Source organism: Cryptomeria japonica, chromosome 1 (genome assembly GCF_030272615.1).
Source record: "Cryptomeria japonica chromosome 1, Sugi_1.0, whole genome shotgun sequence".
Taxonomy (NCBI): domain Eukaryota; kingdom Viridiplantae; phylum Streptophyta; class Pinopsida; order Cupressales; family Cupressaceae; genus Cryptomeria; species Cryptomeria japonica.
Genome location: NC_081405.1, coordinates 19,991,791 through 20,008,521, shown reverse-complemented (window position 1 = coordinate 20,008,521; position 16,731 = coordinate 19,991,791). Strand labels below are relative to the sequence as shown.

General features: G+C 35.8%; 1 protein-coding gene across 1 annotated transcript in view; it reads left to right on the top strand.

Annotated features, from left to right (window-relative positions):
• The window catches only part of LOC131031208 (uncharacterized), a 99,975-nt gene that overhangs the window by 55,738 nt on the left and 27,506 nt on the right, over positions 1-16,731 (top strand). Inside the window, exon 6 of the mRNA XM_059207840.1 lies at positions 8,782-8,894. Within this exon, the coding sequence (XP_059063823.1) occupies positions 8,782-8,894 (113 nt within the window). The remainder of the gene's footprint in view (positions 1-8,781; positions 8,895-16,731) is intronic.

Genomic DNA, 16,731 nt, shown 5'->3' with positions numbered 1-16,731 from the left:
TCTATGACTCTATAACTCTATGAGACTGTCACTATGATACGTTGATATGTATTGAACTCTTATACATATGTTGCACTTGGTTTTTGGTTTATGCTATGATACTTGCATTTGTTGCTATGTATTACCAAAAAAATTTGATTTATATATCATGGAAATCATATATGTTATACAAATTTGGTGTAAATGTGTGTTTTTGAATTATATATAAAAAAAAATGTATTTTCAAATGTTCGATAAAGTTGCCGAGTTTTGCCGAGTTTTGGCGAGTCCCGAGTTTTTAAAATTTTTTGGCCTTGCCGAGTTATTGCAAAATCCGAGTTTTTCATCTATGGTTTACCCGTAGGTGGCAAACAACAACTTCATCTACTTGCAGTTAATAAGAAGCAATGCTTTCCTCTCCTTGCATCTTGAGGCTTTCAAAAATCCTTCTATGAGTCTGGAGTTTAGCTTTCTTAAGCTTGTCATCTCCTTCATATGTTTTCTGAAGTTTCTTCCAAATGTCATGAGCTGTATCACACTGCATAACCTTCACAAATTTTGTCTCTGACAGACCACATAAGGTTACATTAATGGCTTTTGCATTATTTTCAAAATCCTTCTTCCCATCAACATCCATTGGAGGATTTGTAGGAATTGTATAGCCAGACACTACACTTTGCCAAACATCAAAGCCAAGAGACAATAGATAAGTATGCATTCAAACACTCCAAAATGCTTAGTTGGAGCTATTAAATAAGGGTGCTCTATTCATAGCAAGACCTTCATGAGAATCCATGTGTGCAAATAGGATCAACCTCCAAGCGTTTAAGCTCAAATTTCGAAAGACCTACTTTGATACCAATTGAAATGCACACAAAAAATACTGAGAGGGGGGGGGCTGAATTAGTATTTTAATTTTTAAAACATGAAACCACATAGAATGAACTGCATAGAGTAAACATAAACACAAGAACACAAGGTTTCATGTGGAAAACCCTTTCGGGTAAAAAAACCACGACAGATAAAATTCTTTCATTAGCCAGATGGGCAACAACCCAATGTAATGCCCCCGATAAGGAAATTCCTAGATTTTCGCCCTAAAATAACAATTCTAGCTTAAGATGAGAATTGTAATAAATATAATTTATCAAATTTGAAGACATTTCATCATAACATTTAATTTAAAATTCTAAGAACAATTTGGAAGATAGAACTTATCTTGATAGTTTTCCCTAATTTGTCACCCGATTACTATCTCCTTTTCAATTCTGCTATAAAACTCTTCAATATAAACCTGTTCTAAGACTCCTTATATCTGATATAGCCTACTCATAAATCTATCATGAATATGATCTCAAACTCCTTATATTCTTCTCATTTACTCTGCTATTTGTCTTCTCATGCTTTCCTTTGGATTTGCTATGAATTCATATTTTAAAGCTGAAATAATGTTTCCATACTCCTTCCTAAGTCTGTCGTCAATCTCCTTATCAATGATACTTGGTACATATGTTTGGTTGCCCTTGAAATCATACCCGACCAGCTCACATTCAAATCTGCATTTTACTACTTCTTCATACCTATCTGCATATATATATATATATATATATATACATGCCTTGGTGTATATCTGATATATATTTCATATACACTATACTCTATTCTCTCCTCTTTTTCTGATGTACTTGTATCTCTTTTTACATGTCTCCAAACCTCCATGAAGAGAGGCATCTCTTCAAAGAGTGACAACCCTTCTAAAGGACATCACTCTTAGTTTATAACCTTTCTTTAACCTAGTCGCTGACTTTTCCGTTCTTTATTTACTCATTAACATCGTTGCTCATTATCCTATTTGTGTTTGTTATTAATAGACACTACTTTATCGCAGCCTTAATTAAACATATAACTGTTGTTTATTTTCTATAGTTGTCTTATATAGAATTGTAGCCTGTAAAAGTCTGACGTGGAGTTTTACGATTTGGTACCATGTTATTCCCTCCAAGGAAAGAGGCAAATAAAACAAACAATCTCATTGCCACCTCATCATCAGTCATGCAGCCCCTATTCTTCTGACGTAACATCATATTGTCCCTTGCAAATTTAAGGGAACCAAATCTGACACTTCTCTGACATTCTCTGTGGGTTGTCTGCTGAAGATATGGTCTTATAATCGTATCACCTAAGGAGAAATGGATTTAGTTTTAAGTTTTTCATTAAATATTTCATTGGTGAACAATTTCTTACAAGCTGAAGCAAGCTGGTGGGTCTCAGATGCTGTGTCAGAAAAAAATACAGAATTTTATTATTGATTTTCTATTAAAAAAGAACCTTTTAACCAAACAGGTTACAAGGCCCCTAATCTTCAGTTTGATGGGGCATGACAATTCTGCATAAGAACATTATCAGGCTTCATATATTAAGCATACATATTAAGCACATCCCCCAATTGTTCTTTGTTTGTTATCTTTTTGGGTCAAAGATGGGGACATGACACCCAGATTACATAAGTAAGCACCAACTCACTGAGAGCACCAACCCTCTTTGAAGCACCAACTTCACTTTTCACTTAATTAGAAGCACAAAAAATTTGAAAAGAATTTTACATCATACGCTGTAATGTCCCTACTAGTTAGAGATTACTTTCCTGCAAAACAGACTGTTAGAATGCATCAAAATATATATTACTAATCTAATTTGCAATTAAACTTCAATTACTTAATTAAAACTAATCTCAATTCTTAGGTAATAAAAAGGATACGAATGAAGTATTGGGATATGTCCTTAGGCGGTTGTAATGCTCGCCTTCTTGGAACCCATCATGGTTCCAAGCCTTACCAGGAAAATCGATGGATAATTCGATTCCCGTCTTGAATGTAGCATCTTACATCCAAGCCTACCAAGGAAGATCGTCATATATGATCAATTCCTTGCCTTGGATGACACATCTTATCATCCAAGTCTACCAGAGAGGACCGGCAAGATCCATCTCTTCTTGGGTGAGCTTCCGACACCCAAGTCTTTAACATATATGCATATGAGTACTCAGTATATATTGCCTACCAGGGATTATCATAATCCCGAATTAGGCTAAGGGGATTTTCTCCCAATAGCCTCCATCACATAGCCAAATTATTGTTATTCATATAACACTTTATATTTCATTATCATTTCAATCTATAATTTATGCCTGCCTCTACATATTTCTTAATTACTATTATTGCTCCTACAAACATACATATATCCTGCATACATACATATATACTACATACCTACATATATATATTGGTACATATACATGAGACAATATTATGCTAAGACTCTAACTCTGTCAAAGAGGTTCGAGATATATCACATATGACAGATCATTATAAACATATATGTGTGTGTGTGGCACACACGTCCACACACATATATATATTCTTGAGGCGTACAACTATTCTCTTACCTTTTCCACAATCTGCTGGCGCAGCCTCCCGTTCTCCCTTCCTTTTCTTTTCCTTGTAATGTCCCCTACCCGATTTACATAATTAATCTATTTCAATATACTAAAATTGAATGAGAGTAATCATGAAGCTAGTCATTGATATTCTTCAAATTATTAGTTATTAACAAATGCTTATTTATTTTCCTCCTTAGACAATTAATTTTGTTATCCCTCTTATTGACTATTTCCTAAGAGTTCTTTAGATTCTTTATTTTAATCTATTATTATTATTTTTCTGATTAAGACATCTTTATATATATATATATATATATATATATATACACCAATTGTTAACATATCACCCATTATTAACATATTTTCTAATTACCTTTTTTATTAAACATTAATATTACCATTTCTTTAAAAAAAAAAACATTAATTATCAATATATTTAATGGCTGGTAAAAGCAGACAGATCTGATACATGTCAGATCTGGTCTGCCACTGTTTGCAGCCAATATTAATATGATTATTAAATTCTGCATTAAACATTATTGGGCTTCATATATTAAGCATGCATATTAAGCACCAAGAACAAGAGATCCCAATTGGATAAGAAAAATAACAAACAAACTTCTACCTACAAAAATATTATAATGAATAAAGAAATCACTGTGTTAGTTAGTTGGCTCTGACTTGAATATAAATAAAGGAATTAAATTATATTATCAAATATTTATATATTTTCTAATTATCGAATATATATATATATAAAATTAATTAATAATAGCACTATTGCCTACAAGCAATAATTATATTTAGTGGGGTGTAAGGGCAGACAGATCTGACTTGTGTCAGATTTGGTCTGCCATTATATAAGAAATGAATAATTAGTGTCATATGTGTTGCAGTCTATATTACTCTTACTATTAAATTCTACGTTCAAACCTTATTAGCCTTCCTATGTTAAGCATACGTTTTCAGCCTCTCTCCCCCCCCCCTAAAATGGAATCGATTCCCACCATACATATATCTTGCAAAATTGAATATTTACATCTCTTAACCGCCTCTCTTCATCATTAAAACTAATTGGCTTATTATTCAGATCGCACCTTTCCATAATTAATTTGTTATTTCTCTTAAATCGCGTGTATATGTTAATTGCTGCCTTATAATTGATGATTATCATTTATTTACTTTATTTGCTAATTAATTGATTTTGACTTCCCTTGGGCAGCAATAATGTATTCACCTATGTTTGATGCTATTTTCCTTTGATTGGTATAATCATCTTTGGATAATCGATCCTTGTAATCTCTTCTCAATAATAAGTGATAACTATGGTGGTGGTCATGTGATAACATCAATGTGGTTGCGGACTGTTTACTTCATGGATTAACATAGCAATTTATTGCAGATCAATTTGCTTATCAAGATGATGCTTGTTCATACCTCTTTCTCTATTATTATTTGATAAATATGGAACTAATATTAATATTTAGTAAATATAAAATATATATTAAATCTTGTTTATTATTATTATTAAGAATTTATTCTATTCTTTTTATTTGGTTATATATATATATATATATATATATATTCTATATTTTTAGTTGTATTATTATTTGTTATTAAATTCTATCATGTCTAGATGGGGACATCACATACGCTTAGAACTTCAATTACAAAACAAAAGCCATACACATATCTCAACTCCAGACAACAATCCTTAACAAGTTATATTCAGCACTATGAAAGAACATATATTTGACGACTTCATTTACTCTTCTCAACGAGTACTACACTCTGATTTTTAATTCATACCATATATCATAAACCAGAACTAAAAGTCTTAAGACTGATGCTTGATACCTTCAATGCTCATACCATGATAAGCTCACTTAAGTTTTTCATCCCTTTAGGACTTCACGTGTCTCTACGCAGTTCTCCTACTTGTACACTACTATATCGTTTTGTATGTTGCATGCCCTGTATGTATTCTACACTACACAGTTATAACTTAACACACACACACGATATTCAACAACAACCTATTTTTAAAAACACTCGGGTGACTTATATAAAGCATTAGACTCACATCTTGGTTATCGCATCATTTCATAATATTCATTCAACGCATTCTTACTTGTTACCTACTCCACGCACACTATCCATATGCTCCATGCGTTGAAGCCTGACCAACGGCAAACGTTTCACGAATAGGTGGAAGGCATATATTAAGTGCTATGCATCCACTATACATGTATTGAGCTTGCCTTATTAATGATCTTGTTGCATTCTTATTCCAAGTAAAGACACCTCCAAAAATAGACCTTACACTCCACATTAAAAAAACATTACTAAACATCTGCAGTCAGAAACAAACCATCATACAAATAGGAGGATGAAGGAAATAAAGAAAACCTCTATCATAAATTCTGACGCAGCCCATGAATCATGCCTTTCTATTTAATTTTTGGCTGTTTAGAAAGTCAACCTTCAAGAATGACATGGCAAATAATTAATTTGACTTGGCAAGAGAAGCTGACAACAAATAGGTGACTTCGACAAGCAGTTAGCTCAAGTTGACAACCATGTAGCTTAAACACACAACCAGGTAACTCAACCAGGCAACCAAGTAGCTCAAACAAATAATTGCTAGACAACCTTGATCATCATCCTTTGACATCAATGACAAAATATCCAACACTTAGTGGTTTGTCTCTTGACTCTAAAGGCACAGTACTATATTACTTTGTTCATTTTTGGACACCTTAGTGGTTTGTTGCTTGACTTTAAAGGCACATCACTTTTTGGCTTTAAAGTCTTTTGGGCATGTTAGTGGTCGTTGCACGATTCTCCAAAGGCATACCACTTTTTGGCTTTGTTCACTTATGGTACCTAGTGATTTGTTGCACGATTCTCCAAAGCATGCTATTTTTTGGCTTCAAAAGATTTCTGGCATGCTTGTGGTGGATCCAAAGAAATGGGACTCCGACTCGGCTCGGACTCAGGACTCGGAGTTAGACTCGGTTGGACTCGAGAAAGTGAAAAACTCAAGAAATTTAGAGATTTTTAAAGATTTAAAACTTGTGTCATACACCCTTTATTGAATACACCTTAAAGACACAATAACATCATCAAACTCGACTCATTTGGTTACATACACAAGTATACATCAATCACATAAGCATAAACGCAAATTGTAGGTGAAGGAAATAACAAACATAGATATATAAATATTGTCAAATGTATACAATATTACAAAACTCATGGAATAAAAAATCCATGTTATCATATGATCATCATCAAATGTTCCATACAAATACCAAAGGTAAATACAACTACAAGCCTATGGCTCAAAGGAGCCTGCACCCTCCGGCCCCAGGCCCCTGCGAAGGCGTCTAAGGTAGGTCCTGGATGATTCGACAGCCATAGCAGCTTCTCGTGACACCATGCCATGCTCACCAACATCAGGAACATCTGTGTCACCATCTGCCTCTGCATCTCCTGTCTCTGCTCGTGCTCTCCGCTCCTCCTCTACCATGGCTACAGTCTCAGCCTCTATATCTACCTAGTCGATCCAATCAGTGTCAGACTCGGAGGTTAAATTTTCCCTACTTTTATTGACGCAATTTCCCCCCATATTTTTCAACGGGGGTTTGGGGGCAGCACCCCCAAGGTGGGATCAAGGGGCAGCGCCCCTTGCGCACTCCTTGTCGCGATACAGGACGGGGTCGAGGGGCAGCGCCCGGCGAGGCCAAAAAGACTTTTATTATTTAATAAAGGCATCGGGTGTTATTTTTCTATTGGCTGACATGTTGTAACCCTAATTTTTCTCATTCTCAGGCGGAGGTTGTAGTGAACAAAGATGAGATCATTCATTTTAAAAAAACTTTTTAAAATGTTTTTTTTTTGTAATTTTATTTAACCCAGCTGGTGGCCGAGTTTCAGGCACTGGACTCGTCGAGTTTGGCAATTTTAGGCCAAATTCACTAACTCGGCGAGTCTGGCGATTTTGCCTCCTGGACTCGGTCGAGTCCGAGTCCGAGCTCTGCAGACTCGGGAGGCATGACTCTGACCCGGACTCGCCGAGTTTGGGCGATTCCGGGTGATTCTCGTTTCTCCCATGGATCACATAACTCTCCCAAGGCACACAACTTTTATTACCTTAGCCATAAGCTTCTCATTTGGAATTCGAATTTTACCTTATTTGAAGCATTGGAAGGCTCTCATAGTTGACAATAAGATTAAATTAGTTTGGTTCAGATAGTTGTGAAAATAAATAAAGATCATGAGTATTTGAAAGTGATGGATTATATAGAGGAAATGTCATCATTTACATGTAATGACTTAGGAAGAATATTTTTTTTGCGTGGGTACAACAATTTCTACTTGATATAAATTTGTCAAGTTCAATATTTCTCCTTGTTATGAGTGGGCTCCACTTCCCCTGGGATTTAACAAATTGAACTTTGAAGAGATACCAAGAAATAATTTGGGATAAGAAAGAAATAGTAGAATTATGAGGGGATATGTGAAGACTTTTGGTTTTAAACGCGAGTGTAGGATATGCCCCCTACCCTAGCATGAATACTATTGTACTTGGTATGGATACGAATATGGTGTAGTTCGGATATGGTGTGGATATGATACCCCTTGCAACCAAAAAATATGATTTGGCAATTGTGCTTGATGTGTAGGGATTCTGTTGCTTAAATAATTGATTTGAATCTTATTAAAATTGTTTAAAAAATTGACAATCATGAGAAGTGGCTTAGATCTCCATTGTGGAAAAATATCACTATTTTTGATAAAGTTTAAGGTGGTGGAGGTTACAAATGAACATGTCATGAGTACCTAAAAGAGTACAAAGGTTTCTGTTACATGTTTTTCATTGCTGTCAAAGGATTTCTTTGAGCCTTTAATATAGTACAAAGGTTTCTGTTGGATATAAAAGAGCTGCATTGAGTCATATGGAGACTTCTGTCTTACAAGGCAAGTGAATCGAATAAGCTGATGTCAAGCATCTGAAACATCACATGCCAACAAAAATGTCGATGCAGGAACTGGTGTAAGATTCAAAAGGCTCTGATTAAATTAAAGTTTGGTTCTTGTGCTGCCACTGAGCATAGGTTTTGGCACTGGAGCCAGTCATAAAACTAGAGCTGTTAGCTGGATGGATTAGAAACTGTATCTGTTAACTTTGAGCAGCCATTCTGGCCATTGTGCACCCATTTCATATTTAATTTCTATTTTGAAGCTAACAACTTGGACTTTTCCAAATAACATTAAATCTACTTAACTGAAAAAATTTAACACTGGCGATAATGATATACTTTTTCTTACTATCTTGTTTTGAATTTTGGTTCTTTCAGGTATATGGACCAAGGATATGAAAAGAGAAACAAATTTGCAACAGCCACAGATTACAAAAGCAATAAAAAATCTTGAAACCCGAAGCCTAATAAAAGGAGTGAAGCCCGTTTCTGTAAGTATTTTATTTTAACTTCCATGTAATTAATTGTTTGATACATAGTAATATTGCTCTGTTAGATGTTTGAATGGGAAGCAAGCACTGGTGTGTCCGGAGGTGCATAAGTGAGAGTAATTTGGTTAAGAGAACCAGAAATTTATCTTAACCCATCAATTTAGGCTTTAATATATCCAAGAAGAAGTTGGTCATAAGTAACTTTCACTGGTAAAGCCTTAAAGTGAATTATAATTTGTTATCATTACATGGAGTGAAGCTTGTTTCTGTAATATTGCATATTAACTTCTATGTAATCTATACTATTATGGTCTGATACATAGTAATATTGCTCTATTAGATGTCTGCATCGGAGGTAAGGGCTGGTGTGTGTGGATGTGCATAGGTGAGAGAAAAATCCGGCTATTAGAACCTGAAATTCATCTTAACCCATCACTTTAGGCTTTAGGATATCCAAAAATAAGTTGGTCATATGTAACTTTCATAGGCAAAGCCTTAAAGTGAACCATAATTTGTTATCAACTTATTATTACAAGTGAAGCATGTTTCTATAAGTATTGCATATTAACTTATATGTAATGTATACCAAAGTTTGACGACTCGGTCTCAATGCAGACTCGTCAGCCCAAAATTTCAACTTGGACTCAGGGCTCGACATGGACTTGGCAAAAAACTTGGCTAGGGCTCAACAAAAAAAATCCGTAATTTAAAAAATAAAAAATAAAAAATTAATGCATTTAGAGAACGTAAAAGCCTAATTTGATTATCAATTTGTCATAATTCAAACATTACACATGTGATATGATCTTCACACTCAATATTTGAAATTTCATAATTCATACTCATAGTTACAAACTTTCAAATGTATACCAGCATCATAAGTTTATAAATGTTTACATAATGATATGTCAAAACGAGAAAAACAACCAAATAAAATCTACATTTTCCTCTTTCCCCTCCTAAAGTAACTCAATTTGTCAGGCCTCAAACTAAAAGGTGCTACAGTATCAAAATGATGATGAGTTGTTTCTTCAACATTGTCTTTTTGAATCTCAAATGCGCCTCTTCTCTTCTTCCTTTCCTATTTTGCTGTTCAGACCTGTTTTGGACAAGATTGGACAAAAAAAAGTGAAGAAAAAGTCACTATTTAATGCTTTTTTACCTCCCTAGCCGCACCCAAGCGGACCCGAGAGCCCACGCCTAGAACTCGGGAGTCCGAGTCTAGGACTTGGAGAGTCCTGGGGTGAGACTTGAGCGAATACTCCCTAGAACTCTTCTGGACTAGCTGTGAGAGCCAGTGGAGAGTGGACTCAGCCAGAGATAGGACTTGGGAGTTTGGAGAGTTCTGGAGAGTACTTGCAAAGTCCTCAAACTATGATCTATACTGTTATGGTTTGATGCATAGTAATATTGCTCTCTTAGATGTCTGCATGGGAGACAAGGGCTAGTGTGTGTGGATGTGCATAGGTGAGAGAAAAATCTGGTTCCAAGAACCTGAAATCCATCTTAACCCATCAATTTAGGCTTTAGGATGTCCAAAAAGAAGTTGGTCATATGTAACTTTCACATGTAAGCCTTAAAGTGAATTATAATTTGCTATCATTGTAAGGTTTGAATATTTTTTTGTTGGAATAAGAATCCCGAAAACATTACAAAACATTGCTATAAGAACAACAACAATAGGCATCAAACACAGCTGAAAGGGCACAAGTCATAGCCCAGCCATCCTTCAATAGGAGTCAACCATCTCGTAATTCAAACAGTTTTAATTACATTTTAACATATGAACATTTAGCTGATTCTAGATAAATTAAATTGCTATCATTTTAGATGAATTTTATTTCAGCAGAGACTACCTATGATTTGTGTGAAATTTAACCTTCAATATTTTTTTTTGATAGTCAAGCTGTGGGGATGGGGCCCATTCCCAATATAGAAACAAATGAAATAAAGGTTAACAGCTTGAAATCCATGAGTGGGGATCACAAAGGATAAAGAGTTGACTCAAAGGGAAATAATGGGCACAAGAATCCTGTGGAGAGAATGAAAAAACAAGTGTCTTTAGTGAAAGAGTTCAATTGAGAACTCAAGGGCGAAAAGGACTGCCCTCAAGACAAGAACCACACATCAAGTTTGTTTGACTAAACCCTTTTGCCTGCTCCTAATGAGAAGGGCATCCATGGCCCATTGGGTTCCATCATCAACAGTGTCTCTGCCTTCTATCCAAAGTTTCTCTGCTTCAGATTTATGCCCTTTGTTCTTCCTCGGTGCACTAATGTTTGGTTTTGAAAAGCCGCTGACAGTTTGAGCTATGGAGCACTTTTTTGTAGGAACAACCACATCATCATAATCTATGTAATTTACAACCTCATCGTGAAGGTCCTCCAAAAAGGGAAAAGTGCCCTCTGAATCAGAACAGTGATCCGCCCACTCAGCAAGTTGATTAGTTCCAAGAAAATCTTCTTCGGGGGGATTCTGACAAGAGGGTGGCTCCACAGGTATGGAGGCATCTGCAAGAGTCTCAAGAACAAGGTTGGGCTCTGTATGGAGAGCCATGAACTTACCCTGATTCTGGATTGGTAGGCTTCTTGATCAAATTTTTGAGGTTGAAGTTGAACTTCCTTATAGTGATTGACTTAGAAGAAGTGCACCCAACAAGCTTATGGCCTAACATGTTGCAATGATAGTATCTCAATGGGAGGCCTTCATAGTTTAAGAATTGAATCCATGTGCCAAAAGCGAAATGTATTGAGACTGAATGATCATAGGCTTTGATATGTCAATATAGGCACAGACTTGAGTATACCTCCTAAAGGAAACAGCTGAGTCAGAATCAAGCTTCACAAAAGAACCAACCTGATCAATCATATTCTTGATGAGCCAAGGGTCTTGCATGATCAAAGGAAGAATATACAATCTGATCCAGATAGGAATGGAAGAGATGTTTTGCAGCTGCTAGATAAAAAAAGGGGGACCAAGGGGAAATAAAAAAAGGTCTGATTGTCCATAAAACCAAGGGCCATTTTGCCTCATAAAGGTGCAATCCTCCATAGAGTTAAAGCAAAGGAGAAAAAAGCCAAAATCTAGAATTTCAATAGTGGGATGGCCACGCTACTTAAGTTGAGTTCATCCAATCCACAAACTGATCAAGGGTAGAGCATTTGCTGAGACATGATGATAAGGGATTGATTCTTAACCATGGCGAAAATCCCATCAATACAGGAGTTAGAGATATGAAAATCTATAGGGTCTTTTGCTTAAAACCACCTTTGATTCTCCCAAAGTAAAGGTGTGAATACCAAACGGATGGGAGGGAATAGGACTTGAGATTGAGCTTGGAACTTGAGGGGGATTTGGCATCTGAAATCTGTGATGATGATTTAAGAGGCGGGTTAGGGTTTCCCAAGGAGATATTCATTTTATAGAAGTCGCTACACTCATGAAATCAGTTGCCCATATTCTTGCACCCCTTGACAAGTAAGCGGGCCGAAAGGGGTGTGGGCACCTACTGGTTAGGAACAATAGGATTGGGGGAAATAGGAAGAGGGGAGTCCTATTGCAAGCCGCTTGACAAAGCCCTGAGAGGGTCTAAACCCAGACCAAGTGCATAGAATTTGCTAGGAGAAATTGCCAAACCCTTCATTGATGCAAGTTTTTGAGTGTTGTGCCTCCGAATGCCACATCTCCCGCTCTTCACCACACTTACCTGCTCTCCTTCATTGTGTCACACTCGTGCTCCAGGCCCCTCGCACATTTCCGAACAGAATCTCCATGTTGAAACTTTCAATATTTAATGTACATGCTTCGATTCAATTAACACATGCTGAATACCCCCCAAAAAATTAAATTTGAGGGGGATATCAATGGTGTATCGATATCAAAATGTCTACTAATGGATACATTTCGGTACACCAAGGGTTGGACTCAGGGATTGAACCAGAATCTCATTTCTATAGACAAACCACAAACTAGTTGCTTTCTAGTGATATGCTGCTAGTTGTAGAGTTCACTAATGATTTTTTATGTCGCCTTTTTGAAATGGGATTTAATAATAAATAATAATAATAAATTACAATATAAAAAAAATACAATATACTTATTAAATATAAAATTAAAATTTAATTAAGTTCAATGAATGGTCAAAAGGCGTGAAATAAAGAGTTATGACTATTGAAGGATTAAGGTATAAAGGAGAGGTTATCAAATTCAATATTTTCTAAGGCCAAGTGGTGGTCGTCATAAGTGCATCATCCAGAAATGCACTCCATGATTTATTGTAGAAACTCAATGTAGTTAATGATGAGCTTAACTCCATGTAAGAAAATATGATGATGAAGGATCAACTTGTTTTAGACCACGAGAAATTGAAAAGGTTGATCTAGTACCCAGTTATGGTGACAGAAAATGTGGGACTGGTAATACAGCTTGAAATCCAAAAACGGAATGCTATAAGAAACCAAATGATTGCAGAAGCAGCAATAGACAGCTCTAATTGTATTGTTCAAGGCTTTGGCTGTCATTCCCCCATCGCAGCGATCAACAAACCAATCGCAACATTATTAATACCTAGGATGCATGGCATGTTAAGGGCCGACTAGGGCAGAAGGAAGTAATCGTTGACCCATGAGAAAGATATAAGCAACATTTATTAATTATTTCGAGTTCCTAATGCTAGCCAACCTCCTCCATCTTGGCACCCAAGAGAGATTGAATATAATATATTGGCCTATTATACCTATGATGAAACGTTGAATTAAAACTTAAAAGCCATTAAACCTACGTTACTCGGGGACGTGTCCCCGGTATTTTTTTTAGGCATCCCTGTCCCGGGGATGTCCCGAGGACAGGGGACTCCTAGGGACGTCCCCATAAATTCTGCATATAGACAGTGAATTTTGATCACGAATTCTATAAGCAATTTGACTTTGACTCTCAATTTAACACAAATTTGCCATAAGAACTCTGCTGGTTCTTATATGTTAAGGTTCTATAATGTATATATATGTTTTATCCATGTTTTCATATGAATATTTTAAATTTCCCATTATATTTTAATTTTCCCTATTTTTATATAGCCGTCCCCTAGCCATCCCCAAAAGTGACAAAAACAATCACCATCCCGGAAATGCGTACCCCCTTCCCCTGTCATCCCCGTCCCGGAAACTTGGGGTAACATAGCATTAAACTAATTGTTTTTCTCAAAAGTGGCCAACCCATTTTGGTGCTTAAGTTAGAGTTTTAAAGTTTAAAAAAATAATAATAATTATATTTATTTCAAAGGGGCCGACCCCTTAAGGCAAGTGACCAAGTTTGAAAGGGTGCATATAAATGTTAAGTTGTCCTCCTTTGTAAAGGACACGTCTTTTCAAGGAGTCGAGCTTCTCCAAGCATGTATAAATGAAGTTGTGGTTTATAGTAAAGTAGAAAAAAAGGTATACAAGTTAGATCTTTTAACATCAGCAGATTTCAAGTGCAGAAGATTATTTCAAAGAGCAGAAAATTACTTAGAGAAGCAGACTTGTGTGAAGATTATATCTGGCAGATTTAAGAGAGAAGTACATGCAGATTTAAAAGAGGAGCATATAGTGATATAATAGAAGATCAGTTAAGGCAGATTTCTGTGTTGATGATTTATAGCTTCGGTTGGAGTAATCTCATCAAATCATATGTATAAGTAATGCTCACTATAACATCAGCATGATTAATGATTTGTTAATATGTATATATACATATTAATATATGTAATAATAAGAGTAATAATAAGTGTTCTTATTAATTTTTATATGTATGAATATATATATATACATAATTTATGATTGAAATATTAAATCATTAATTATGCTGTTGATAAATCATTGAGATTAAATTCATGTTGAATCGATAAGTAATATCGATTATATTAATCACATTGTTTATACCAAATTGAATATGAGCACCAAATTACTTATCATTTGGTAAATGATCATAAGTATCGATTATATTGATCAAATGGAATGATCAATATAAATCGATCATCCACATTAAACAGTTCGATATTATTAATCGCTGTTTGAATCGACTATGGTCGATCTTCATATCAAAACGATTATGTGAATCGTTACCTGCTGATAACCTGCTGATAATAATAATAACCAATGATTATGAGAATCGTTACCTGCTGTTAATAAATAACAAACGGTTATGTGAATCGTTATCTTGCTAAATGGTTATATGAATCGGTATGCAGAGAGGCATCTCAATGAAGAGACATGTCTCCACGTACGTAGAGGCATGTCTATTCATTGACATGCCTATACCGTGATATATATATCATGATAGAGTTCGATTCTAAAAGGTAAGTACAGAAATCGAAAGTGCAAGCCAATAAGACATCGATCTCCTTCATTTGCAGTCCAGCAAATACTTTATGAATTAAGTTGTGTTCTCTTCATACATGCAGCAACCTGCACATAGAGTTCATAGTCATATAGCTTAGTTGTGAACCAAGTAATAGAAATAAATTTAAAACCACTCGCATATCAAATCTGATCCAAAATTTAACATTCTGAGCATAACAGCACATTTATGGCAGATGAGTTAAGGAAGGACAGATCTGATATAAGTAAATCAGATTCAGGCATACAGCTACAGCCATTCTGCAATATAGAGTGATTGGTTAATCCCAAGTTGGGACATTACATTGGCATGTTCAGTTTGATGTTTTTCCATGGATTCTTTTGCTATGTGAAGAGAGGGGAGTTTAGAGCAATGCAGGATTGTTCAGAGCAAGAGCTGATTGTTTGGGTCAAATTGATATGGATCATTGGCAGAATTCTGTGAGCAATGATTTTGCAGAAGATTTTTTTATAGACTATTTAAAAATGTTAGATTGATCAAATAGCATCAAGAGAGTTTTGTAGGCTTATTTTTGGATGAGGATGAGTGTGATCCAATTGACACATCTGACATCCTATTTATTTCTCTCACATTCCTTCACAGTTGCAAGCCCTCAGTTTTCTTGATCTCCCAAAAATTCTGAAAGAGTGTTACAACAGGAACACATTTGGTCCCAAGCATTTATCCTTGCTGGAAGAGACTGGGGAACTTAAAGAAATATTGTTAACTTTAGAGATGATTGTTGGTATACATGGAAAAGTGGTCTGTACGTTTACTCATTGAATTGGAGGATTGGAAAGACATTGAATTTTTTTGTGGCAGTTTGCATGATGTCTTTTGGGTTGTTTAGCACTGTTGCATCATGGAAGGCTTAGCAAATGGACTAAGTTTATTTGGTGGCACTGTTGGCAATTTGGAGGAATTGATTATGTGTTGCATTGATGTTTTGTCATTGATGTCAACACTAGTTGCTTTGGTTGTTTACCAGTATCCGGTTGGTCCTAGTAGGATGATTGGTTTCTGGTTGGTAAGATTGTGTTGATCCGGTACTCCGGTATGCTTTGGCTTAGATCTGCTATTCATGCTACTCAGATATATGTTCAGTCAGTTGGTATTGATTTGGTGATCGGATGCTATCTTATATGCTGGTAACCCTGGTTTATTGATCCGGTGAGGGTTTCATCGGCAGAGCTTTGTTGAAGATCTTTTGATACTATGCATAAGTGGTGTTGGTGCGGCTTCTAGTAGGGATTCAAGATGCTGATGGTGATCGTGTTCGAGCCTTGACTGATTGGGATCATTGCTTTAGCGTGTGTGGACCTAAATTGGGTCCGGTGCTATCTAGGTTATGGACCGTCTTAATGTAATGTGTTGTTGGGACTTCTCGATGTGTTTCCAAGATGACTTATGGGTTGGATGATATTTGTTTGGCCTCAGGCCGACATGTTTTATAATTATGTAA